The sequence below is a fragment of the Apus apus genome, chromosome 2 (assembly GCF_020740795.1).
Source record: "Apus apus isolate bApuApu2 chromosome 2, bApuApu2.pri.cur, whole genome shotgun sequence".
In the NCBI taxonomy this organism is placed as follows: domain Eukaryota; kingdom Metazoa; phylum Chordata; class Aves; order Apodiformes; family Apodidae; genus Apus; species Apus apus.
In genome coordinates, this window is record NC_067283.1 from 89152528 (window position 1) to 89180112 (window position 27585).

The 27585-nt window shown below is 36.2% G+C and overlaps 1 protein-coding gene across 7 annotated transcripts in view; it reads right to left on the minus strand.

Annotated features, from left to right (window-relative positions):
• PTPN3 (protein tyrosine phosphatase non-receptor type 3) overlaps window positions 1–27585 on the minus strand; it is a 125141-nt gene that overhangs the window by 34104 nt on the left and 63452 nt on the right. For 6 of the 7 annotated variants that reach the window (XM_051611339.1, XM_051611341.1, XM_051611338.1 and 3 more), the window contains 6 exons: window positions 23311–23374; window positions 19724–19896; window positions 14663–14797; window positions 13005–13181; window positions 2459–2482; window positions 143–341 (listed from right to left, as the gene is read on the minus strand). In XM_051611339.1, coding sequence (XP_051467299.1) covers window positions 143–341; window positions 2459–2482; window positions 13005–13181; window positions 14663–14797; window positions 19724–19896; window positions 23311–23374 — 772 coding nt within the window. The remainder of the gene's footprint in view (window positions 1–142; window positions 342–2458; window positions 2483–13004; window positions 13182–14662; window positions 14798–19723; window positions 19897–23310; window positions 23375–27585) is intronic. The other variant, XM_051611345.1, reaches the window with a different exon arrangement.

Genomic DNA, 27585 nt, shown 5'->3' on the forward strand with positions numbered 1-27585 from the left:
GGTGAGAATAGATTTATTCTTATTACTGCATAAAATATGCTCATCCTGGAATATAACCCCACTTTCTGTGGGTTCTTAATCTACAGTTCAAAGCTACATTTAGTACTAGGTTTTGACTTTGTAAGAAGGAAATGGAACATACCTTATCACAGTAGTACTGACTGGAATCTTCTGTCGAGCTACTTTTTGTAACACTGTCATATGTTTCTAAGAATTGTTTGTCAACCCCTTCCAACAGGTGAGAGCCAGAAACGTTGCCAACTCCATTAGGAGACTGAGCCAAGGCTTTAGGTGAGGTTCGGGACAGAGAACTCCGCGTTGGACTGTTTCCCAATATATTCCTTCATTTAAAAAGCATGAATAAATATTACAAAGGTATCATTATCCAGTTCTTAAAAAATAAATAGCAAAACATACAAGTGTACTGCCCAATTAAAAGAGAAAGCCAGCTTTACATTTAATACCACTTGTAAAGGTGCAGGGTAACAGGACTGGAGTATCATTTGATCAATGGACATCCAGAAGAATGGACAAAACAAAATTACAGAGTAGCAAAAGGATTTTTAGCAAAGTATTTGGATATCAGCAGTAAAATGTACTGTCACAGTGGTACAGGAAATCACAGTAGTACAGGAAATCACAATAACATGAAGAGGGCTGAACCCCAGGGGAAAGGCACTTCAGTTGCCAATCCTACCCAGGAAAACATTTTCCATTATTCTACTTTCATCCCTCCCTCCTAGGAGTGCCATCTCAACCTTATCCCCCTGGGAGAAGGTGCTTTGCAGAAAAGCCATGGTAAATTATCAGAGAAACATGAGATGAAGTGACAGTGAAAGGTTAAATGACAATTAATATAATCTGCTGTGGAGATAGCTATAACCATGAAGAAGGACCAAGAATTAAATGGGGGTGCAGACCTGGCTTAGAGAGTCAAGAACCTTAAAATTCAATTATAACAATAATATGTAAGTAAATGAACACCTCAAATCTTAGAATTAGCCAAATTGCCTGATGTGCTCCAAGACCATTCAAACATTAATTTAGCTACATGCTCTCTTCTGAAGAGGATGAAGTGCAAATCTTTACTATAATAGAACTAAATCCCTTCTTCATTGTATCAAATGCACAGATCCCATAGAGACACGCTCATTTTCTTCATAAATACTATATAGTATTTCGTGAAAACCTGTCCAGGGAAAGATCAGGTATAACTCAGACACTAATAAAACAGTGCTGTGTATGGAAAAACTGAGTCCTAGCTACTTGTATTACCCCACAGCAGACAGACCTTTCACTTACGTGACAGATTACCATGCTCAGTGGCAGTACATCTTGCAAGAACACTCTGCACTGCTACTGACAACCCAGCACTGCAATGAAGTATATTTGATCCTTGGGAGTACATGGGCTGTTAGCTGTTTATTGCAGTTTATTCCTAAAAGTGACATCAAATTCTCACAGGGTTAAGGCAGCAGAAATAGAAATGCAAGTAAAGCCTGGCATTGAAATTTGTAAATTCAAACGTTCATCTCTGCTCTGGCACTAGTATATGTGAGCTTTTCTGAACCATATGAAGAAGCAATACTAAACTATGAAGGAATGTAGCTTAGGCTTCTGACATACAGGATGTGCACTGCAACAGACTTTTAATAATGCCAACACTTCTTTCTTGGCTTGTAGAAATCTGACTGAAACAAATATAACTCTTCCAAAAGATGCCATCAGGCAAACTTATTCTTGCCATGTTCAGTTACACGACATGTACTTGGGAATGTGAATCAAGCATTCTGTGCAATACTTGCAGAATTTTCAAGTATTAGAGAACATACGTTTAGTGTTTGGGAGATATTATACACGTGGCTATCTCAATAATTTGAAAATACTTTGAAGTAGCCAACTATAATGACACTTAAAGGAATTATACTGTCAAAATTTTGTCTTTATCTGATAGTTTCCAGGACTTTTCATGATTCCCATGAGGTCAATGTTAAACAAGAATACTGTATATATAAATACATTATAATAAGTTTTTCAGAACATAGTGATATAAAAAAAATTTCACTTACAAGTTGAGATTACAATTCATAATGATTTTCCAGTGAAGAAAAATATTCACGATATCAGAAAAATATGACAATTTAGTTCAGTTAATGACTTCTGGCACTATATGAAGTCTTAAGTGGATTTTTGCATCATTAGACTTTTGTAGAAGTTGTTAATCAACTTTATTGTTATTAGTGATTAAGAGTATATTAGGGCTTAAGAATTCACACATTTCAATCAAAAAATCTTATTTACACGAAAATAATCTTTAAAATTTTCATTGGCTTATACATTTATTTCTATCTTTTAACCATACAAGACTATTACTTTGAAAAATCAGTTCAGATTATATATTTTTGCTACATATCTTAGAGCTAAAGATTTTATAGTAGAAAGTTTAAGGAAAACTCACTTTGGTGATTCTTGTTCAGAAGACCTGTTAAAAAAAAATCAAAGAAAACAGTAAATTAATTTAAGTTAGATCTTCACAAAAACAAGAACTAAACTCTAACAACAACAAAAAAAAAAGGAGCATAAAAGCCAATATGTGTGCTCACAGTACATTAAAGGATGTTTAATCCTATGCTGAAAGTCGGAATCAGATAATTACAGAATTTATGAAACACTCAACAAAAATCCCACAGCAGCTCTAACTGCTCACTTCCACTTCCAGAAAAAGCTCAACTATATGCAACCCACACCTGCTACCACAATTCAAACTACACAGGAGTTTACAGAGGAAATTACTTAGCAAGTTACACTACATTTTGAAAAGTTTTAAATGTGCACAACAATGACTATAGTCATTGCACCGACTGTATTTTATAAAATGTCAAACATGTCAAAATCTTTATGCCCTGGTAACAAGAAACGAGCATAAACAGCTTCAGAAGCAAAAATTTCTCCCATATTCTCATAATGCAAGAGCAGAACAGATGTTTACAGAGAACTTTAAGAAAAAGCAGAACTAAAACAAGTCATTACACAGATGAGGACAATCTAGCACAGAAAAGAAAAATTTGCAATCAATTAGCTTCATCAGAGATCACCTGAAACAGTGGGTTACTACAACAGGTATGTTACTAAGATAAATTTGAAAGTAAAGGTTAGCAAAAAAGTCCTTGAAAACAAAGTCAATTTAAGGTAGATGAGGTAGCTTTACAAATTGAATTTAGTAACCAAAAAACCTGGAGAGACATAAGTTCCTGTTCGAAAAAAAACACATTAAGTAGTTTAGTTTCAACATAGAGTTTGTGAATTATCAAGTTACAGGAGGCAATTCTCAGGATACAGTTAAATTTTCAATTATTGTTCTCTAAAGCAGCCTCAATACTAAGAATTACGTACTATGTTTCATCAAAACTACAGTAAAAATAGCAGCAGTAACAGCATAGCTAAGTTTATTATTTGTATACTGCAGTATGAAAAACTTCTTCCTTTAGAGGCAGAGTTGGTGAAGCCCGATTCCCTAAGAATTTGTAGAGATTTGGGTTGTGTGTCCTTTTCTTTAAGCACTATACTTCTTCCTTCTTTATTGCGGTCATGCCTTCCTTGTGATCCCACCGACATTCACTCCCATGCTCCCACAAGTACCCACTGTTCTCCTTATTTGCAGTCCTCACAGCATTTTTACCCTACGTGCCAGCAATGCACAGCACAGCAGATCCTTAGGAAATGTGCACTCACTTGCTGTCTGACCAGCACACATCTAAATGGAACAGACAGCCATTGAACTCAAACTGATCTCCTCTCACTGAGCGATTACAGTACAAGTTGTGGGGTTTTTCCTGCCTAGTCACTGACTTTCACAAATTTTGTAGAAAACTTTGCATCTTTGCAAACTCTTCTCCTACATTAGATTTGACTGCAATCGTCCAGATGTTCTCAACTGGGAACAGGGGCAGACAGGCTGTGCTGCAATGACATAAGCCTTATTTCCTTAGGAAGTCATGCTAAAAATAAAGAAACGTTGAATTTATTTTTGTTTAAGGTAATTGATTTCCTTGTGAAGCAAAGAACAATGAAACTGTACATCTTTCACCACAGTGGAGCTACAGTGCTATTACTAAATTCCATGTAGAATCCACATTGCACTAATTCAATCCTTTCAAAAGCTTTCACCAAAAATTTACACACTGTTAAATTGTGATGCAAATCAATGCAATATCTTTATTTTAATATATTATCTCCCCTCTTCCCTCCTAATAGAGTTAGGTCACTTGAGACAGAAAAAACCCAACAACTTGGATTTCCATTCATATATTATGTATAAACATATGAAGAATTTTTCATCAACTCAGTAATACATTTGGCAACCTGAAAGTGATTCATAAATTCTTAGCCATATTTGCTGAAGGTTTATCTGTTAAATTACTGCACTTTAGTTCAACTGTATCAGCTCTGGAAGATTTACTGGATCATTCTATAACCTTTTAAAATGGAAAAAGGTAACAAAAATTTGACCTAGAAAGCAACCAAATGCAATACTTAAAAGAATTCATCAGGGACAATGCCGCTGTGTCTTCCTTAAGTCCTTAGTACTTCAGCATGCAAGAGCTGCAGACTTTTGCTCTGCAACTCATTGAAGCAGTATTTCTAGCATTTAATTATTTAACAATATGATAAAGTACCTTAAACATGGTTAACTAGATAACCTTTTCTGGCTATACCGTATTCCACGTTTTACTAACCTATCTTCCTCATTTCACAACATACGACAAGGACCACATTTTATGTCAATAAAGGAGAACACTCACCAGACCAGCCATTCAACTTTTTCATTGAGAAAGAGTGCCCTTCCTTGCAAGGACATCAAGCTTTCCATCGGTGCAGTTATGAGCAAACACTTTGAAACTGTAGGTAATTAATCTTCCTTACTCCACAATATATCTAAAATGATGCCATTTCAATATTTCACTCAGTATGGATTGCTCTGTTGGTGATGATCTTTATAATAAAACGCTGTGCCCTGAGAAGTCTAACTCTCCTCTTCTTTCAGGAGGAAAGAAAGGTCTTAAGGAAAGACCCCTCCTTCCCACGTTGGTGTGCCCTACCAGGGAATTTTGAGAACTAAGGATGATAAACTACAGCAGAGTAAAACCCCGAGAGAAAAGGGACAACTGAAACAATAGCACTATAGCAAAACTCCCACTTTACAAACAACTGAAGGAAACATCTGTAGATTTTGCCCTTGGGTTGTTCTTGAAGTTCTTAAAGCTTCTTTTATTATAACACCTGCAGGGCTGAAGAGACTGAGTGTGCCAGAACTTCTATTACCATCTATTTTCTGTCAGCACACCATTAAAACCAGGATTACTATTCATAAAACAAGTAAGTGGAAGATATTTACAGCAACACCTTTTTGGCGCCTTTTATAAAAATTTACATACAGATTGACTCTCACAGTTAAAGTTCACCATTTCTGTGAACAGAACCATTGTGTAAGAAGGCTATGTAGATGCTTTGTGCTGCATACATAAGAGCACTGTTACAAAATAAACTTGCAGACTTCATGGTACACGTGAGTTTTTCAGTGATTTTCTACAAGTTCCCAACATTCACATTTGTAAGCTGCTGACATCACCCATAAAAGGATACTTTCAGTTACTCTGCCTTGCTGCTATTGACCATATTCCAGTTTACTGACTTGCCATGAAAGTTTCATCTATTCTGATACTCTGCAACCAGTGGGCTCGCTGGCAGCTTTGCCTTACCACAGAGCTGCAATTCAACTTCACGTGTTTCGTTTTGGATGTGAAATTATTGGTTTTTGAACTGGAAAGCAAAGTGTGCCACATCTTAATAAGGGCACATAATGAAAGGTTTACATGTAAACAAAATATTTACTATTTTCAGGTATATTTGAGTGAAAGAGCACAGTAAAACTCAAAGGTCTATTGGCAGTAGTCTTAAAAACCTAATGTAAAACAAACTGAAATGTTCTCAGATCTATTGCCTAGTATTAGAAGGAAATCTTCACTGAAAAAGACTGAAGTACCTAAACAAGGACAATGGACTTAAGAAATGCAGATTTTGTAAGAACAAGGAATTAAACATGTCTGTACATGATTAAAAACTAAGGATAAATAGTTTAGACATTATTTGCAGTTTTCTACCAAGCAAGTAGTTACTCTGATTTAGCTGGATACGTGTGAAGAGTACTTTCATCAACAACACTGCTTTAAAAATTTTGCTTGCAAAAGTAATAATGATGTGCTAAAATAATGATGTGTTCTCATAATACACTCATTAAATCCCACTATGGAGCTACAGTTTATTGTCTGTCTAAATGGTAAGCTGAAAGAATTGAACAAATGCAGCATACGTTCAGGAAATCTATTTTCAGTGCAGTACCTTCACCAGATGATGCATCACACTTAGACCCAGAGTGTATATGCATTTCCAGAAATTCATAGCACAGTGCAAGTGAATTTCCTTTTTCTAAACTAGTTCATCATTTCATTTCCTTCCCCTCTAACTCTAGGACTGTACACATTATGCCATCTGTTTCACCAGAAGTTTTACAATAGAAGTTAAAGAGGTTTAGAGCTTCACAACCATGCTCAACTTTAACAGAAAAGCTTATTGCATTTTTAAACAAGTAGAATCTTATACTCAAAATAAATTAGGTTGTAAGGGGCTGTGAGAGATTACTTAAACTCTTGTTCAAAGAACAGTAACCATCAACATCAGATGAGGATGTTCAGGTCCTTGTCATGTTGTGTTTTGAGATTCTCCAAAGACGGAAACACCTCCACCTTTCTGTCAACATGTACAAAGTCTTAACTAATCTCAGTGTGATTTTTGTTTTTCCCTACTGTCTTCTGAACATTTCCCTTGTCTAACTTGTGTCCATTGCCTCACAAGTTTTTGCGGTGCAGACCCAAGAAGAGTTGGCTCTGTATTCTTGACAACAGTAATTTGGCAGAGTCAGGGAACAATGTGACTGACCCCTCCTCAGTCCCCCAGCCTTCTGGTTCATCATATGCTCACATTCATGAATAACTAGCCAGATATATCTCAGCAATCAATGTGTAATTGTAAATATAAGATCTATATGACTCATCTTTCAGTAAGTTTTTCTTACTGACTGATACTATACTTTAGCACTTAGAAACATGTTTTACTGTAATTTTCTCTCCAGTTAAAAAGAACATTTCACAGCTTACCTTTTCTGTTAGGCCACTGAGTCTACTCTAAAAATAAACCAGAATGCTTGTTCCTATGCAGGCTGCTGTTCCAAACCAGCTTTATCAGATTACTTTTCCAAGCCAAGAATCCAATTACAATAATGCAGAAACTCCAGCTTACTTTAATGAGACAACATTCAGTTAAGGGCAAGTATGGGTATTGGTAACCCCACAAAGTCAGATTAAATAATTAAATCCAGGGAAAGGGTGAAGGATACTCTTCCCTTCTCATGGGGACTGGCTGAAAACCATCCAGCTTCCCACAGCTGGGTTCTCAGAGGTTAAGAACATTAAGCAACACAGTGGTTTTCAGTTTTCATGTCTTGACATTCATTTCATTCATTTTCACTTCTCATTTCACTGTCAAGCATGAACATCTGTATCACACCTCAGGCATCAGAAGACGATTGAGAAAAAGGAAAGGAACAAACAGGAGAAATTAAAGTTCAAAGCTCTTCAAATACTGCTCGATTACATTTCTTTATTTTCATGGCAAAACTTGGGCATTAGTATTCTAAGTTCACCAAGCATTTAAAATGTATTATTGAAACTTTTAAATCTATAGATTTTTAATTTACAACAAAAACATGAACATAAGGAAACAAGTAAACTCATTTTAGTAATTTAAATTTTCACTTATTTACTTGAAGATAAAGGCAAGATAGTTTCAAGTTTGTTGGTTGGTTTTTTTTTTTCTGTTCTTCTAGCAGCCCATCAGTGAAGAATCCTACACATGAACTACTGGATGTGATAAGCATGAAGTTTTATTTTATTTCATTTTTTAAAGATATAAATACTGAGAACCAGAGCTTGCACTAGGTATGGACAGTGCAGTTTTTCAAGACAAAACCTAACATCTGATACAGGATCAAGCATGTCAGAGCACATTATTCCAAAATGTAACTAGTCTATTGCTCCATTTAAACTCAACTTAAATTTGAAGTTTACTGCTTAAAACAAAGATATTTTGGAAATTTCCAACCTGGTCTTAAAACAGTGTCACGTATTTCAGTACAACTCAATACTTCATCTTCACTTTTGCCTTCAAATGACAGTAGCATACAGACCTCGTTACTGTCAGAGAAAGGCAAATCAGTAATGATGATTTGTTCCTCTACACCAGGAAAGGAAAACCTGTAATCAAAAAGAATTCCCTGCACAAGTCCATCAGCCTGCCTTTAAAGATAACTAGATATGGTTTAAACCTGTTAGAATTAAAGGGAAGCATTTTACTCAATGGCAAGCTCATTCAAGAGCTCTATCTAGTATACCTCTAAGGTGTCACACCCTGTCAATATGACAACTTTGAAAAAACAAAACAACCCCCCCCAAACCAAATTAAAGCAACAAACCTATAAACCTTTGTATTCAGAACTCTTCCCTAATGTACACCTTTATGTTTAGGTACTTCTGAAGATATGTAGCCTCACAGAAAACAGACATTTTCTACCCTGCTTAAAGTAAGAGTTAAAAGTCAGTAGCAACAGTGTTTCAATGAAGAAAATGCAAATCTCTCAAGAAAGCCACTTCTAACTGAAAATCAGTTATCAAACAAGTGCACTTACTAATTCTTATGTTTTATCTCAAAGTTTTTCCTGAAATATTTTTAAAAACAGAATAATAGTAGTAGCATGTGCATATGCATACAGATATGAGAAAAATACAGTGACAGAGTGAGTACAACGTATAGTCAGAAGACAGACTGGATTACCTGTGCTGAACTGGTGAGGCACAGCCATAGCAAAGAGCATGGTGTAACACAAAAAGCAACCTGTGAGACTTTGGAAGGCTCAGTGTGGGTTCCCTGTCTGAGTGTTTGTTTGTCAGGGGCAGTAGTGGTCAGGATGGGTCAGACAGCAGCAGGGCAACAAAGAGAAGGAAGGACTGAGAGGGGAAGCTTTCTTCACAAGGGCTGGGACACCCTGGACTAAATAAAAGTCCTCTTGAAGTCCTTTTCAGCACTGTCTCTGATGACAGGTTTTGTATGCAGCTGTGATTTGGGTTAGTTGGCTTAGATAGCCAAACCTATTAACATCCTGTGAATAAAGCTCTATTAAATATACGTTAATTTGGGATTAGAGCAATTTTTGGCTATAATTCATATGTAATGAGCTCCAATCTTTTCTGCAGACACTAATCAGAGCGAAAAATTGCTTCTTTTCATTATGTCTGAGCTTCAAGTTGTACTTGAATGTGAAAATACCTTGGATAATTTGGGTAGCAGAAACAGTCTAGCTATACCAATACCACACTCGCAAGTTTGCCCTCACTTTCTGTAGCTCACTCATGCACATGGTTTGCTCTATTTTCTTTTTTTCTTTCTTTTTTTCCAGTCACAGCCTGTAGGATTTACCTCATAAATTTCAGTTAGAAGGTAGAATGTTCAGACAAAGTACATTTTTAAAACAATCAGTTATAATAAATGACAAAATATTCTTGGCTCTCACCTTCAGCATGTTCATTTTTAGTATTTAACAGTAAACATAGTTCTAGGTGTTGACATGTTGACACAACACAACAGACTTAAAGAAACAAAAGAAGAAATGTTAATAACTGGTGTGTTTTATGCCCTCTACACTAAGAGCTATTCCACATAATTTGTTTTCTACATTGTGTACTATTACAGGAGACTGATTTCCTTCAGTAAACACAGCAAGGAATAAAATTGGTTATTAAGGAAATAATTGTAATTACTATTGTCAGGAGGAAAAAAAAAAAAGGTTTGTAGGCAATCAAGTGCAGGTGCATGCACTCTGCCAGAACCAGTGGCTTCTACAGTTCTGATACCCATGAAGGTTTCAAACATGCCTTGGTAGAATTAGGTACAAAGTAAGTCTTGTTATGAGTTTTACCCACATACTTGCCTCCAAAAGCACTATATCACAACAGAGCAGTTTCAAGGTAGGTCTATTTTGGACCATGTGCCTTTTTGACATAAAGGACTTAAGACAATACCCAGGAGCTGAAAGAAGCAGGTGAATACTATCATCCCACCCTTGAAATGCTAACGTCAGCCTTAAAAATGGAGAAGAGCCGTATCTCATGCTAACTGCAGCTCCTCAGTTTTGATACAGATACAGTAAATGAAACTGATGTAAACATATCTAATTTACAAAATTAAACAGATGCATCATTATAATTAGGATTTGAAGTCCCAGACATAACAACTCAGATATTAAAATCAGCATCTTACAGTTGTTTGCTAGCAGCCCTCAAAACTTTTCAGAATTTTTTCATAACACAACTATTGATGAATTAACACCTTTTCTAAGAGTCTCAGATGGCACGCTAGGCAATAAAAAAAAAAGCCCTCTAAAGACAGTGTATGTTAGAAGGACCACAAGAAGCTACTCTTGGCACTCCTCTAAGGAAAACAAAAACCAGATTTACAATTTCAGTATTTTTCATAACATGTTTCAGTTACATCAATTCAAGTCTATTACAGACCACAGCATGGTAAAAATGGGCAAGGTGGCTTTATCAACACATTGCAAGGTGATTTATAGTAATACCTAAATATTTCTGAAGCGGGGCAAAAGTCCAGGACAAGCGTTTGTCCATATTTAATACTGAAGATACACAAATTAAACATTTTTCTTACAAAACAGGTTTAGCTGATAGGGTAGAGCTCCATCTTCCAATAAAACATTCAGGGAAAGAAAGATTTGACTACATGTATGCACTTAATTTTACTTTATGCCTTTCAACAAAGGGAGCGAGCCAAGTAATAACTAATGTAAGAACATAAAAGAAGAAAAACTGGAACACAGACTAACGAATTGTTGAAAACTTCAGTGTAGGGAAGAAACATTTTTTTTTATTGGTATGGTTACTGTATATTTTACCTCAATTGTTAAAAAGAAAAGTATTAATGACCATTTTACTTCACAGAAATTCTAACAGTCAATACAACAAGGATCATTCATTCCATGCATTATATTCTCCTTCCTAAACATGCACATTGAATTGAAATTAATTAAATTTATGCAAACATTTTTTCCAATTACCTGCAGAGTATAAAATATTATAAACATACACAAGAAACCAAGATGTTGGGGAGAAGATATATAGAAATCTTGGTTTATGTAAGGTAATAAAAGTAATCTTCTCCACAGTGAGTGATACGACTCAGATACAGCATAATTTAGTGCTCAGAAAACAAATGAACGTGCTATTTTCAAATTTAGAACATCCTATTGTCACTGTCTGAGAAAAAGCATAAAAGCAAGCTTTCCCACTCCACTCTCAATAGACATAGGAAAGCTGAAACAGGAAGGAAAAAAAAACTACAGGGGAAGAAAAGAAAAAGGAAAATTAAAGAAAAAACTCAACAATGTACTAATTGGCAGGAGGGACAAAGGCAGGACACAATCCATCAGGCACAGTACACAGCATGGCAACTTAGTTTTCCATCTACAGCTTTGACCCTCATTATATCCTCTTATAGTCTGCCTCATTCTTTCTACCTAGAAAATACTTCTAAAAGTGTATAATTTGTAAATTTGAAAACACAGGAAAGACATGATTTCCTATCTATGATTAGTCACAATACCTAGAGGCATCACTCATATATTATCATGGCCATTACTGACACTACTACTGCTAAGGTTCATGACTTCGTATCAGAAAAACAGAAAAGCAGTTTCAAACATCACAGTGACAAACTCCAAATATGCATAAAGCATGATAATTTTTCCCTTCTTTCATAGGAACTTCTCTCTCATGAAGTAGTAACAATATTATTGTACTAATTTTTTTTTTAAAAAAACAGTTTAAATCCAGAGATTAAAGCTACATTTAGTAGCTGCACACTATCAGAGGTAGGTGTGACCTATCAACTTCCATTAATACATTGCTTCTCAAAATAAATCTTGCCTTAAAATTACTAGGAATCACTAGAAACTACGTAACATTATAAAGGAATCTGCATTTTAATACATAATATTGTCCCCAGCTGATGTTTTTTAATTGGATCTCTTATTTTTGAGACAGAAGGATCAATTATTTTTTCATGAAATCTGAAGTTAATATTGTATTAATCCAAAGTTACTCATTTAGATATGCCTCTGTAAGGTCAAAGTGAGGCTGCACATAAAATGTAATATATGAGCCAACAAATAATCAGTGCACAAAGACAGGTGCTTCAAGCCCTGAAAGTTAAACTAGCAGTGGTTGGACCACTGCAGGGGAGAACAAAGTTGGTCCTCAAGACATACAGCAAAAAGGCCTCAATATAAAAAGTGGAGACTGCCTTTAGACTAGCAATCTACAATTTCTTCTGAGGAAGAAAAAATGGATGACCGCCACTATTATTATGCTCTCGTGCTTACTCAAATGCAGTGCCTCTTTCAGCTGATGATGCTGAGTTGGTGATGTGGAACATAACTGAACTCTTAAAGGACTTCAGTAAGCCTTCCCCCCAAAAAAGGAAGAGTTTCTAACAGGTAGGAAAGGGTTGCAGAAGCTACTAGGATATTACAGATACAAACAGGCATACCTTAATAGCTTCTCTAATTTTACTGAGAACACAACTACTGAGAATTGTTCAGGGAAGAAGGACTGGTTTGTTTTTAACTTGTCATTTTGTAACATGGCATTTGCAGTTTAGCAATTTATCAAAATAAAGCTTATGCAAACATAAGACTGTTTAAACTAATGTTAATATTACAACCAATGATGACTGTTTGATACTTAAGCTGTTTGTGGTTTTGTTTGGCACATTTAAAAAAAAAATCAAACAGGCAATGAATTGTTTCTAGAAATCCTTACCTCCTCTGTGGACTTCTGTTCTGAGAGAACTCTGAATCACTGTCCTTTGATGTTGGAGAGCCCTTATATGTATAAAAAACATCCTCCGTTTCAGTAATATAACTAATCTCATTTGTAAGGTTATCTACAGATGAGTGTCGTGCTTTACGAATTTCATGACGCAGTCTAGGGCTCCGCCTTAAAAATACAGAACACAAACACAAGTTGTTAGATCAGAATAATTCATAAAACTTGATCAAAGTGAAATTTATGTCCTAATGCAATGTGTCCCAAAATCTCAATGACAGGCCTATAGATCTCACTTTAAGTAATTTTTAAAGATTTTATATTGTATACCAGGCAATCATACACTGCTAGGTTAAGTACACTAAACTGATTTGGTTTTTTACTCTCTAAAATGCTACCTGTACTGTTAAAGCTCTAGTCACAGGATAATTCAGGTTGGAAATGATCTATGGAGGTCATGTAGTCCAAGCTCCTACTCAAAGCAGGGTTAACCGAGGTCAGAGCAGGCTGTTTAAGGCTTTATTCAGTCAGATCTCAAAAAAATTGAAGGATGGAGATCATGTGGCTTCTCTAAGCAACCACTGCTCAACTGTCCTTGGGATGAAGCAGTTTTTCATTCTGTTGAAACAGAGCCTCTCTTGTTTCAACATATACCTGTTACCTTGTCCCCCCACCATGCAACACTGAAGAACCTGGCCTCATCCTCTAGGTAGTCTCCTCTTAAATACTGTCAGGATGTTATTAGGCATCTGGAAAACCCTTTCTTCTCACGGCTGGACAAGTCCAATTATCTCAGCTTCTCCTCACAGGGTAAGTGCTGCAGCCTCCCAACTACCTTAATGGCTGCTGGCCTTGGCTGAGTTTGCACTAGTTTGTCAGTGTCTGTCTTTTATTAGTGGACAAAAAACGCTGCAGGATTCTAGATAAAGTCTAATGAATGCTCACTAAAAAGAGGGATAGTCAGTTCCCTTGATCTACCATCTATGCTTCTGTTAATACTGCCCGGTTTCTGTTAGACTTCTTTGCTGCCAGGGCACACCAGCATTTACAGCTTGCTGCTTATGAAGATTAACAGGTCCTTTCCCACAGAGTTGCACTGCAACCATTGATGTTGCACTAGGTTCTTCCTTCCTAGGACTTTTTTTCCCTAGGTTTTTTTCTTCATTGAATTTCATACAGCCCACACAGGCCCATGTCTCCCACCTATCAGCCAGGAAAGCAGCCCTGCCCCAAGCTTATTGACTCATTCCCCCAGTTTGGTACCATCTGCAAACTTTGAGCAAGCACTCCATTGCCTCCTCCAGGTCATAAAGAAGCAGGACAGGTGCCAAGACAGACTCCTGTAGTACTGCACTTGTTCTTGGCTTTAAGGTAGAGTATGACCCATTACCAACTCCCTCCTGAGTTCAGCCATCCAACTACTTAAAAAAAAATTTTTTAAACCATCTTGTTAAGACATGTCTTAACTTAGGTATAATATTCTGGCAGACAGTATCAAAAAACCTTACTAAAGTTCAGGTGACAGGATATATATTCTCAAAGTAACAATGTATAAATACATGTACACACTACATAATTATGCTGTTAAGGGCATCTGCAATTCGAGAAAGTAGGAGGCTGGAAGGTATGAGAAGGGCAGAAACTGGATTTACCAATTAGGGGTAACAGGAGGTGATCGAGAAGGAAGGCTTTTGGTCTCTAGATGCTCAACAGATAAAGATCGCCTCATAGATGGGTTCCAAACCATCCCACCTATAACTTTTCTGCAGTACTGGCTGTTTACAGACCTGAAAAGAAATAAAAAATGTACGTGAACTATTTTGCATAGAAAACATAAATGAAATAAAAACTGCTTAAAGTAAATTTTGTAATTAATATGTTCTAAAGAGCCCCCCCCCCCCAACCCCATGGTTACCCTTCCTTACTTATGCATCTGAATTCTCACACAGCCATTTACCGTCCTTCACTTGTGGCAATAAAGCTGTTTGTTAATCCCTGCTACAATGCTAGCCACAAATTTAGTGTAAAAATAACTTGTTCTGAGAGGTATTTTTAACCTATTTGTATAAGTAGATGGAGGAGAAAACAGGAAATTTGGTATGTCCTATTTGGCACTGAACCGAGAGCCTGACAAAACACAGTTCCAATACAGGCAAAAGATTCTAGATGTTCCCTCTTAAACTCATAAAGGGGTAACTGCACTAATGACTTCACTGAGCACAAGACTACCTTTAACCATCTACCCGCTGCCTCAGCAAATAAGAACTGCATCAGAGCATTCTTTATTTTCAGAAGGAAGCCACATTTGGGAGAAATGTTTCTTACAGGAATAAACCATTAGAGGAAGATCTGACAGGCAATTGAGATCTCCCAGCCTGAACTGATTCTTTTGACAAGAACATGGCATGTTAAGGGTTCCATCAACACAAGAACCTCAGCTAGGAAAGCAATACAAGTCTCTTACTAGTGGAATTATACAGCAGAAAGAAATTTTTTAAAGTAGATAAAAACTGAGATAAAGTAACTTTTATGCATCTTTTTACATGGCATTCCACAAGACAAGTAGAGAGATAAGCTGCTAATCCTCAATTTTACAGGCCTAGGATTTCTCCTCATGGAAAAGAAGCAATTTATGTGTTACCACCATTTGACTCACTACATACTGAGCTGTACCTAACAGGTGCATGTGTAGCAGAGTATATGAGGACTTTACTATGGAGCTGAAATGTCTCAATTTTGCATAGCATTACAAAAAAGTTGTTTATGATGTTGATATTACTCATGCTATTATCAAGCTTGAAGCATGTTCTGCATTGAACTGCTTTTTATTTATACAAGTATAAGAAAAATCTACCCAAAACATTTAGTTTCTGAAGTATTTTACATGCCTTTTTTCATGATTTTAATGCAAATCAGTCCCTTCATCTTCTAAACATATAATTTTAAAGCTTCTCCAGTTTGAAAGACAAAGAAGGGAAACTTAATCTGAAGCGTCCATATGTCAAAATCAGTTACCCACATGTTTTTTAAGTTTAGCAAATACATAGTCCACAAATGCAGGAGAAGCTTTTGCCTGTATTATGCATTTTATTTCTGTAAGTCTTATGAATACCCATGACAAGGCACCAACTACACTGGTCATCTAGAAGAACAAAGAGTTGTTTCAAAGAAGACTTAAATGGATGGAATGAAGAGGGAGAGTAGAAAAAGAGGATGTACTACAAAAAAATGCATTTTGAACTCCACACATTTTGCATTAATCAGCTTTACTTTTTTTACAAGTGCTTATTCATGCATTTTCCAATGCAGGTGACTTCTGGGGTGCAATGTAACTCGTACGATGGAAGCCAGAGTCTATTTAGAACCTGATCACAAAATCACTTTAACAATATATTCTCTAGATTTTTCTGTTAAGGTACATAACATAAACAATCTCCCGAACTCCAAGTAGCCGCTCTTCAGACGTCAAATACGAGGGTACTTCTTAGCAACCATACTGGGAAGCTGCCAATGCCTTTCAGGAATGGGTTTTAATATCTTAAGGTGACAGTTCCTTGCTCCCATATATTACTCAGGTCATCCTTTGTGAAAAAACAGGTGCATTTTTAGGTTTTCAGCAAGGTCTGAGAATGCACCTCAGAGAGGTTACTAAGCATTCAGTCCAGAAACACCGAGTGAACTCACCTCTCAGAATCTGGGAGATGTGATTCAGCCTGCCCTTAGCATAAGGCTTACAGGCAATTTATACAGCTCAGCAACCTAATTTAAATGGAATTCAACTAGTACCTTAAGCTAAGAAAATCCAGAAGGACACAGAGATACATGAATAAGGAACAGTATTAAAGGGTTGCAAGAGTTCAACTATTTGAATTGATGCAATAAACACTACGATATCTGCCTTGTATGAGTGTAAAAGAACATAATACAAGCAAGATGAAAATTTCAGAAGAAAACTTGTGATACTTAATGTGGGAAAACCTGAATGTAACCCTCTTCAAAGCTGACACAAGTTGGATTAAAAGTATTATTGAAAACAAGTAAATATTAAGACTGCCAGGGTTGTTGGTTGGTGGGTGTTTTACATGTGTTTTTTGTTTGGTTGGTTGTTTGGTTTTTTTTTTACTCAATGCAAAATTTTGCTCCCTTTAATAACGGAGAATACAGAATCTCTTTTTTGGTTGCATAGCTTCCACAGGAGCTCAGAGCCATCCCTGAAAAGGAATGCAGAAGCCCATGTTGTCTCTTAACAAAATTCCACAATCATAAGCAATTGGGAAACTAAAAATTTCAACATGTGACAGGTAACTCCAGGTTGGTAGGAACTACAAAAAGTCTTCCAATATTACTGTTGCTTCTTATGTACTTTAGCTGACTCAATTGTAAAGGTTGCTGAGTCATTTCTGCCTCATGCAGATCCTAAACTTCATGCTTGTTGCTCGTCTAAGTAAGGCCAAAGAACACATTAGTATAAAGGACATAACTAAGCTGATGGAAGATATCACAATGACCTGTTCTCCCTAGAGATTCCTGAAGAGCCTAAATAAGCTGAATTGCTTGTTTCAGAGATAACGCCACATAACGTGAGATTACCTGAAAAGAAGTCTTTCTTCGTAACTCAATTCAACAATGAAAACTATCCTGCATGCTACAGGCTATTAAGATATTATAATAATACATTTTTCAAAAAACAAATGTTTGGTAAAAATTGCGGTGATACTGAACTGGTACCATTTGGAACTCATACCGTTTTCTTTCTTGACATTACAAGAGCTGTGCAATGTATGTGTGTGCATGTGTATACACAAGCATAAGGATTTTGAATGTTTGCAAATCTGAGAGAAATAAGGACTCCAGGATATGTCAATCCTACAAACTTTGAGAAAGTCAGCTTCTCAAAACCTGCACTATAGGAAAAACAAGGTAATACCACTCCAAAGAGGAGCTAATTCTGAAAATACAGATGTATAAAAAGCAGGAAAATCAGGTTAACGCTCATACAACTACTTGTTTTCACTTGCTTCAGCTATGATCTCGTGCCAGCTGAAAATATAGAATTCTATTCCAGAAGAAAACACAGTAATTCATCAGCCTTCTAACTGTTGGATAGCCCTCATAGTTTAACTGTCTTATTTTAGAAGCAATACTAGTCCACTTAGTATGACACTCTGCAGTATCTAGAGAGACATGACAGTATGGAAAGCCAGCAAGCCACCAAAGCCTGGGAAGCTATCTTAAGTATGACAGCATGATTGAAAAGTTGAAACTTATCCAAATAATAAAAAAATAATCAGTCTGACAAATTAAATGTAAAGCCCAGTTAAATTGTTAAAAAAACCTGCCAAATCATCAAAAACACCCTCCACAAACAAAAATAGAACAATAAAATACTTCTCCAAAAATCATCAGAACAAGCAGGTTTCCACTGAGTCTACAAAAACTACAGATGATCAACAGACCGAAGAACCCTCTAAAACTGCCCATTCAGAGAAGGTAACAACATAAGACTTTATTTTTCTTTCACTAGTAACATGAAAGATTTGTGATATGTTTCATGATAGAATTTTTTTAAGGGGCTGGAGAAGGACAGGGACTACGATGACACACAACATGACACATTTGTAGCTGAATTGCTGATAGGTGAAACAACAAAACAAATCAACATAATGAAAATCACCTGGACTGATACTTATTAAAAAAAAATAATCTAAACGCCTCTAAGATGGAACAGCAGAACTACTTGAGTATAAGCTTCACTTCAAACTAGTGAATTAATCTATTTAGGATTTCAAAAAGGCATTTTATAAGGTACCTCAAACCCAAAAAGAAACTAAGGAGCTGGGGAATACGGTCCTCACTTGGAGGAATGAATTGTTCACTTGTCGCAAATAAGAGAATAGGAAAAAAATTGTTTTGATTTATAGTGAAAAAAGATCAGCAGTGAAGTCTTGGAAGGATATGCATTGGGGGCTCTTCAACACATTCACTGGTGATCTAGAGAAAAGAGTGAACAAAGTTTGCTGAAGATATTAATCACACAGGATGGCAAAACTAAAGGTCAGTTGTGAAGAAATGCAGAAGGACACTACAACACCAAGTGACTAGACAATAAACTGGCAGATTAAGTTTAATGAAATTAAGGCCCACTTGGTGCATAGAGAAAGGAAGAATCCCAACTTCATATAGCACTATGAAACTATCAGCTTCAATGAGGCAAATAAAAGATTAGAAATGTCACAAAAATGGCATCTTGAATACTCAGATGGGACCAAGTTATCAGCCTTGATGTCAGTAATAAACAGTTGGTATAACACACTCCAGAAATTGTCCTAATGTATTAAACAGACTGTGTATATGACATTAAGGGGTAAACAGTTAAAAACAAATCTGTTCAGCAAATTCTCTTATTGAATCATGAGCTACTTGACATTTTTACTTCTTAGTATTTTTACACCTCAAACTGAAACAGTAAGTTGAAACAATTCCAGTAAACATACTCAAATGCCTTTTTACAAAATTTTAATAAAAGTTCTATTGTAATGATACCACATCACAGAAACCAAAACCACAGCTACGTAACTTGTCAAATGGTTCACACACAGACTGGGACACAGCTGTGGGCAGAACTGAGCTCTGCTACTCTAACTTAAACTATCGCTAACACAAATCCTTCCATTCCCATCACAAAGCAAAACATGCTTTCACATGATACTTACTTTGCTGGATTTCTAGAACCCAGGGTCCAATAATGTGACAAAATCTTTTTTTCATGAGGTAGTGACTTCTTTGCCTGGAAAAACGTGTGATGCTCTACACAGGATTTCCACAGATTTTTGCATGCTCTGTAATTTAACATGTTGAAGGCAACAATGTGCTCTCTGGATTCATTCTGTAATGGTAGCAAATATGTTTCAATATATACAAGCAGATCAAACTCAGTAAAAACAAGCTCATAAAACAACAATAAAATTACTTTTAGCTTAAATGGGAAAAAAGTTTTTAGGAAAACAAAAAAATGAGTGGTGAGTAGATTTTCAGATTTCACCTGTGACCAGATGAAAACTCTAAATTGCTAAATAGACAGAAAGCATTGCTTAAATTTTTAAGCTTTTCAGTTCCTAATTCTTACAGTGTTAATGAAATATTTAAGCCTAGAGTGGTAAACATTTTGTATATACAAGCATAAAATTAAACAGCCAAACATAGTTTCAGGTTTCCAATAAGAACTTGAACACCTAATACAAACAAAACTCTTCTAAACATTTCATTAAGGATGCAATGAAGAAAGAAAAATGAATCACAATATTTGAATTCAAACTCTTCACATAAGGCGTCAATTCAGTAACGTTCTTTCAAGAGCCACAATATACAAAAAGGATCTCCTTGATAGTCTTTTAAAGGATGCTAAAGATGTTAATGGCAACCTGTCTTGAGGGAAAGAAAGCAGCTGAGATGAGACTGGAGCTGCTGCTACTGCTGTTCAAATCCAAGCCTGCTGTTTGGATGATAACATGAGGCCACAATGAGGAGATCAAAAGGAAGCAGAACACAAAGCTTGTGTGTCTTGGTGAAAACTTTTACTTGCTATTTCACTGCCAAAGTGCCAGCGAAACACCAGTGTAACAGAATTGTGCCACTCATGTTTATGCTCTCACCAATTGCAGTGCTTGTTGAGCTATTTCATACCCCAGTGCTCAAGAGAGTTCTGCACATGAAATAGCTTTGGTTAGTTAATATAGTTATTGATGCAAAAAAAGTGGAATGAAGAGTAAAGCAAATAGGAGAAAGGAAGGTAACACGAGATCAGAGCTAATTATATTGTACTCTTTGTTCACAGCAACAACTCTACAGTAACTACATACCATTTTGGGTGGAGGAATCAACCTGTTTTTCTTGTATTATTTTTATTTCTAGCAACATTTTACAAATGTCATGCATCAGAGATCATTGTTACTTTCTCAAAGTCACTTTATGACTAGTTCAGACTATGACTGAAGTCACTATTTTAGAAAACCAATGAGAATCTCAAAAGAACTTCCCCCCTGATTTTTACAAAGGCATTGCAAAACATTTAACTGATTGCAATAATCCAGGCATATTTCCCATACATCTATTAAAATATTTAAATTTAAATTTATTTTTTTAAATAAGTAGATTTTGATATTTGAGCCTCATGCATACTGGAACAAATTAATCTTTGTCAGTTCATCACAGTTGCTTCTAATTAGCTTAGGTAAAGTGTGCAAACATAGTGAAAAGGATCTAGTGCCTATCATACTTAGCAACTCGAATTCCAAAACAATGGTATCTTAATAGTTATCAAGGAATAATGATCAGAGAAATTTGTGGCCATTATGGTAAAGTGAGTCTCTTGCTATTACAACATCAGGGAAGAACCTTCCTCAGATATAAACTATAGTAGTACCTAGAAAGGTTGGACCAGATGATTCTTGAGGTCCCTTCCAACCTGGCATTCTATGATTTTATGGTTCTATGACATATGCCAATTCCAACCGCAAAGAATTAAAAAAATATCTAAAGCATAGCAAGTAAAAATATTTTTTAACATGCAGCAAAATAAGATATTTTTAAGCATTAGATAAGCACATTGGATATAAACTTCCATTTCTTGGAGCTTTAAAACGTTGCCTGTAGACCAGCATGCTTCCTATCCCTATCTTAATTCTTCCACCCTTAATTAAGTCTACGTATCATGAGCTTTTATAGCATCAAACACTCACTGATTCATCAGCTCTACACCTCAGTTCTTACGTAGCATTTCAGTAGAAACAGAAATACTGAATGCTTCTATGAAGCACCTGACAACTGACCGCAATAGTGGGAGTGTAAAAGAGGAGGTGAGTAGCAGGGACACAGTGAGATGGGTAGTCTTCAGAATGGGAGCATAAGGAAGGAAAAAAGGAGTAAGAGAATTAAAGAGAATAAATCAGGGAAACACAGCACATCCCAGATGACTGCAAATTCATAGCCTTTGAGAACTTTCTGAATATTTTGCAAAGAAATCTACATATGACATACAAAACCCTGAAGTGTTACAACACTGTCACCATCTTCAGTAAGAAATTGCCTACAAACACGAAGTATCTGCTCTGCTTTCCTCACATTCTTCCCTCTTCCTTACTTTCAGCCTCATTTACCTATTTCCTCCTGTGCTTCTAAGCAAAAATTCAGTTAACCTAGAGACTGACACCACCTCAGTCATCTGCCCTCACAAAACCCTCAAGCAACCCAACACTCTGGAGAAAACGCCTAGTAGTCCAGCTGCCCCCCCTCATTCCCATTGCACTGTGGCAGCAAGGTTTTCCAAGAAATACCATTGAAGTACTGCAAACACACAGACTTCCTGCCCTAAATTTCAAGCAAAGAGGGCTAATTGACAAGGACGGATATATTTAGAGATTTAACAGCACATCTGGTTTGCTTTTTCAGATCAAGAGTCAAAAGAGTCATGCGGCTGGCCTTATTTTTCCTGCAGTTCTGTTGCTCTCTAATCACGACACAGTGCACGTCACTGTAATCTCAGTGGGTTATGAAAGAAAGAACTATGATCACTTAAGAGGAGATGAGGTAAAAGAATCAAAAGCCTTGAAATGTCCTAATTTAACAAAAGCTTAACTGAGTGAATTTTAAGAATGCTGCCCTCTTCAATGGCAACATGGGTGTTCTTAAAAAATTCAAACTTTTGACAGCAGTAAAGGCTTCATGCCATGATTACACATATTTTACATGATCTTTGAGTCCAGTGGCTGCTACACATTGACATTTTAACATTTCCCATTCCAACTTCATATATTTCAGCTGCAGAGCTCTCCTTTGTGCTAGGTACCCTCCTTCCCCCAAAACCAAGCCCCGTGAGCAGAAGGGACCTCACAAAATGCTCCTAGACGGGATAAGCAGCTGTTTAGTAGATTCACTGCAGTGAGACACTCTACAAGGCAGGCAGCATCAAAGAAAAGAGCAGCAGATGCTGTCAAGAAATGGGAAATCAGCTAGGTTACTAAATATTGGAGAAAGGATGAAGAGTTACATTTCGCCCAAGTCTCCGAGGGCGAACAAACATGCAAGGGAAAGGTATTGTCTAACAGACTGAATATGGATGTGTTCCATGTTGGAATGGAAATAAAAATGTGAAACAGAGTGAGTATAAAAGGACCACAATAGCAAGGGCAAATTAACAAAAGAGAACTCTAATTGCAAAAAAAAAACACCAAAAACTAAAAAAAACAACCAAACAAAAAAAAACTTGACCATTTGAGCAAAACAAAATGAAACCACTACTTACATGTTTTTGTCGTTGTTGTATAAAAAACTTTTTCCTTTTAAAGGAAATTTTTAATATGTTCACCCTAAAAGAAAGAAACAAACCATGAAATACTAAACAATGCTTACAGGGGAAAAGAAAAAAAACACAATGAAAAATAATACTTTGTACAGCAAGCCTAAAAGATTATAACAGTTAAATATCCAATGAATAATCTGCAGCCATCTCCTGTGTCAAGTGGCAAACAGGTGCTCAGAAATTCAAAGCAAAAATTTTAGCTAAGGAAAAGTCATTTAAAAAACTGAGATTCTTCCTCATTTACTCTTTAAATAGCTCACATAGCAATTCTCTCCCACCGAATCTATTCTTGCAGGAAAAACCTGATGACATGCTTTACTAAGCCACACAAACGTTAAATGTGTCAAGTTTGTATAACTTAAGAATCATCCAACAAATGGGACTAAAGGGAAAAAAATTAAAATCCTAATGACATGACAAGGTTGGTCATACAACACCTGAAATGTCCCAGAGATTTCACAGAACTAGCTTCATAATGTAAAAAAATACATACTTGTATTAATTACTAAACAAAAACTGTAATTAAAATCATAATTGTAGAAGGATGAAAACTTTAAGAATGAGTTTTAATATATTTTTCACTTCAGTTACTAACATCGCTGCATAATTTATGTGGAAATTTATTCAGAACTGAACACCTCTTTTCTACATATACCTAGCATGGATAAAGATTATCTAAGGTAGAGATTGCAGTTGGAACTGGTGCTCAAGCAATTTTTATTTTAATTATATGTTATCAGTTACCAGTTTTGCTAAATGAAACAAACTTACAGGAACCCACACACCTTCCTACAGCAAAACCTTAGACAAGGTTTGTCTAAAAATTTTCTCTACCATACCTCCACTTCAATAACCGAAAACCACCACATTTTGGAAAAAGAAATCTGTGATCAGCTGGAGTCATATGAATGCCTTGAGAAAGCTATTTAAGGTCTGACCAAATTGTATCTGCCTGAAAAAGCACCACAAAAGGGTTTGGAAAGGTTGCTACTAAAAGTCTCAGAATATTCTCATCAACCAGTGTTTCACAGCACCTTAGATCTCATCAGGTATAAACTATATTGAAGGTCATGTCAATTCTTATCACATTTTTACATCACTCTCAGCAAGTGGGAAAATGGCTATCGTTCATTCCCCACTGCTCATGAGTGAAATACATTAACTCTATAGAGCAATGTTTCACCTTTATTCAGGAGAGTATATCTGCCAGTTACAAAGAAGAAAGGTAAAACACAATGAAAATCAAGGTGGAAAAATGAATGCACGCCAATTTCTGAAAATGCTTTACTCAATTGATTACAGAACCACAAAGAAACAGGGATTTCATCCACACCATTCTCTAGTTACCACGCAAATTTTTGTTCAAGTTACTGGAAGGTTGAAATCATATCTGCCTCTCCTGTCAGGCCAACTGTTGAAACACTTGTGCCATTTGCTACCGCAAATAGTAATGATCTGTACTGCTCACCTAAGAGTTCTGGATGCTGAACTCCCTGATATGCCATATAAACTTTCAGTTGCATTTACTGAGATGCAGCTCATTCCTAATCCTAGTGCTACTCCACTTGAACTACTACCAGTCAAGTTTTGAGCTTCTGGTTCTTTCTTATCACATTTCTTGACTTAGATTAAACTTCAACAAGTAAAATTGTGGAGTAATTCTCGTCTTATACAGTCACTGTGTAAGCTGGTCTGCTCTTACCCTAATGTTGAAACAGCAGAAATGCAGGAAACAGAAAACTAACCTTGCAAGCTAAGCAAAAAACTCTCCACTCAACAACAACAAAAAGGTAGCCAACTTCCAAAAAAACCAGAACTCTCAGTTCCTCCCTCCCTTTTTTTCCTTCCTAAAAACATGACTTACTGCATGACCACATTCAAGTCAAATCAGGGCTTTAAGTCTCTACTTTGACTCTCCCCTAAGCAGAGCATCCCTCTCGATTGCATTCATTCTTCTTAAAGTACAACTAAACCTATTTAATTCAGCGACAAAGAACACTTGCTAATCTGACAGTTTTACTTAACATTAACTAAAACTCATTTGCAATGTTACGCCTACAAGTTGAGTGAATGTTCACATATAGCACAATCCACAAAAAATCCAAGAGATTAGGGTATCAAAGGATTTACATTTAACAAGTGCTTGAAGATGCCACATCCAAAACACGATCTGAAAAGAATGCAGTTATACTTAATCTAACTGGTGGATCAACTGCCCTTATCACTCACCAGTAATCTGTCCAGTAACTATGGCAACACCCACTAAAGATTAAATGCCACCACTTCCTTATAAAACATTCAATATTTGTAGAACATTAATAAACATGCATATTTCATGTCTTGTTTTCCAATCGTTCATAAAGGTCAAATCAGATTTGTCACTTAGTGAGCAACTGAGTTATTCACTTCTGATCAAATTGGCAGTTCTGTCCTAGCACTTAGAGCTAACAGCTGGTAATTTTGATTTGAAGCAAAAATGTTTCCATAGGTGAAAGTCTTATACATTGCCATTGGAAGATTCAGCAGGGAAGGCTGTCAAATTTGCTATGTAAGACACTGTTGAGTTGTTTTTAAAATTTTAATTAGCAATGTAGAATGCTCTCCTCTACCAGTTTCTCTGAAGTTTTCAGAGTAAAGGAACTTGATGCACTGAACAGAATTTTATACACAGCCTTGTCTGCTGATGATGTAGAGAGTGCTCGTATGTTTTTGCCATTAAGATATTTTACTTCCAAAATTTCAAATTATCACAAAATAGTTGAGCAACCAAAGGAATAACCTTCCAGAGCAGATAAAATACTGTGTTAAATCCAGACTTTTTTTTAAACCTGTCTTGACTTGCAGCCTCTGACTGATCAGTCAGCTCCTTACGTAGGTTGCTTTGATTGAAAATCCTCCTTTTGCCAAGGCAGTACTCTCTCACTGCCTCTGTTCCTGAAAACTTTTGGTCCCCTTTGACATTACTAGCATATGGCATAGTTGCATTGTTGTCACCCACTAATGCTGCATAGTATTTTACTTACTTGCGGAAAGTGTGCTTTAATGGTGTCTGCTGCCACCTTGAGTTCTGCCACCTTTATGGTGAAGCTTGCTCTGCCCGCAGGAAAAACTACTTGCTACAAATGGTGCCACATAAAAAGCCTAAATATTATTTCAATAATCTGAGTGGCTTTTTTTGCATTCTCAGGCATGTACTGTTCGGTAAGGAATCTCCTTATCTGCACACACCTTCAGTCCAGCCAAGATATATCAAAACCCCAGGCACTCCAGAAATATATCCTGATGAGGTCTAAGAAGAAATTGAAAGTGTACACTACAAATACAGCACAGCTTAGTCTGCTCTGGTGACTTTCCCTCTGAAGCCAGAAACAAAATACCAAACAGTTACCCCCTATGTAGAGTTTTTGCTTCTTTCAAGTTGAGAAGGTATTTTTAGAGAGAGAGTAGGAAAGCTTGGAACAATTGCATTAGCTGTCACACAACAAGACTTAGAGAAGACAGAAAATGTACCCCCATTTGGCAGTTTTAAAAACCTGCAGCTGTTTAAAGAATCTGAGAGATTGACATACGAAAAGACAGAGCTCAGGGCACAAAGATAGAATATAAAATTCTTTTATGCTTCAGTGTGCATTAGAAATGGAAAAATATAAGATGTCTCTGCTGTATGAGAGCATTATTGACATTCATTTAGAATGGTTTATTTTACATCTAAGGGAGTTGAAAGACAACTCACTGCAAGGAAAAAATTCCAAACTATGCTGTATATGTTCCACTAAAAATAAACTGAAATCTATTTTATTGCTTTCCCGCAAGAAATACACGTTAGGTTGGATTAATAATGAAGGGATGGAATAACTCGAGTGTTTAAGAAATACTGCTAAACAGCACCTTTTTATGTAATTAAGGAGCAAAACGCAAGTACGACCCATTAGAATGCACTTCTCTGTCATGATTAAGGACTACTACACCATCTTACTGAAAACATTCTCCAGAAAAACTGTGACAAATTATGAGAAAATTATGCATAACATGATACACCTATACTCAGTCAAATACGCAAAACAAATTCATCCTTCTTTTAAAAAAGAAAGACTGGGAAAAATTCTTTTGATGCTATCTTAAAACCTTAAGACAAAGCCCAGCCTCCATTTAATTTCTATTTTATGTTATCATTTTTAGTATGGTATAAATAACAAACCTCTACATATACAAGGAATT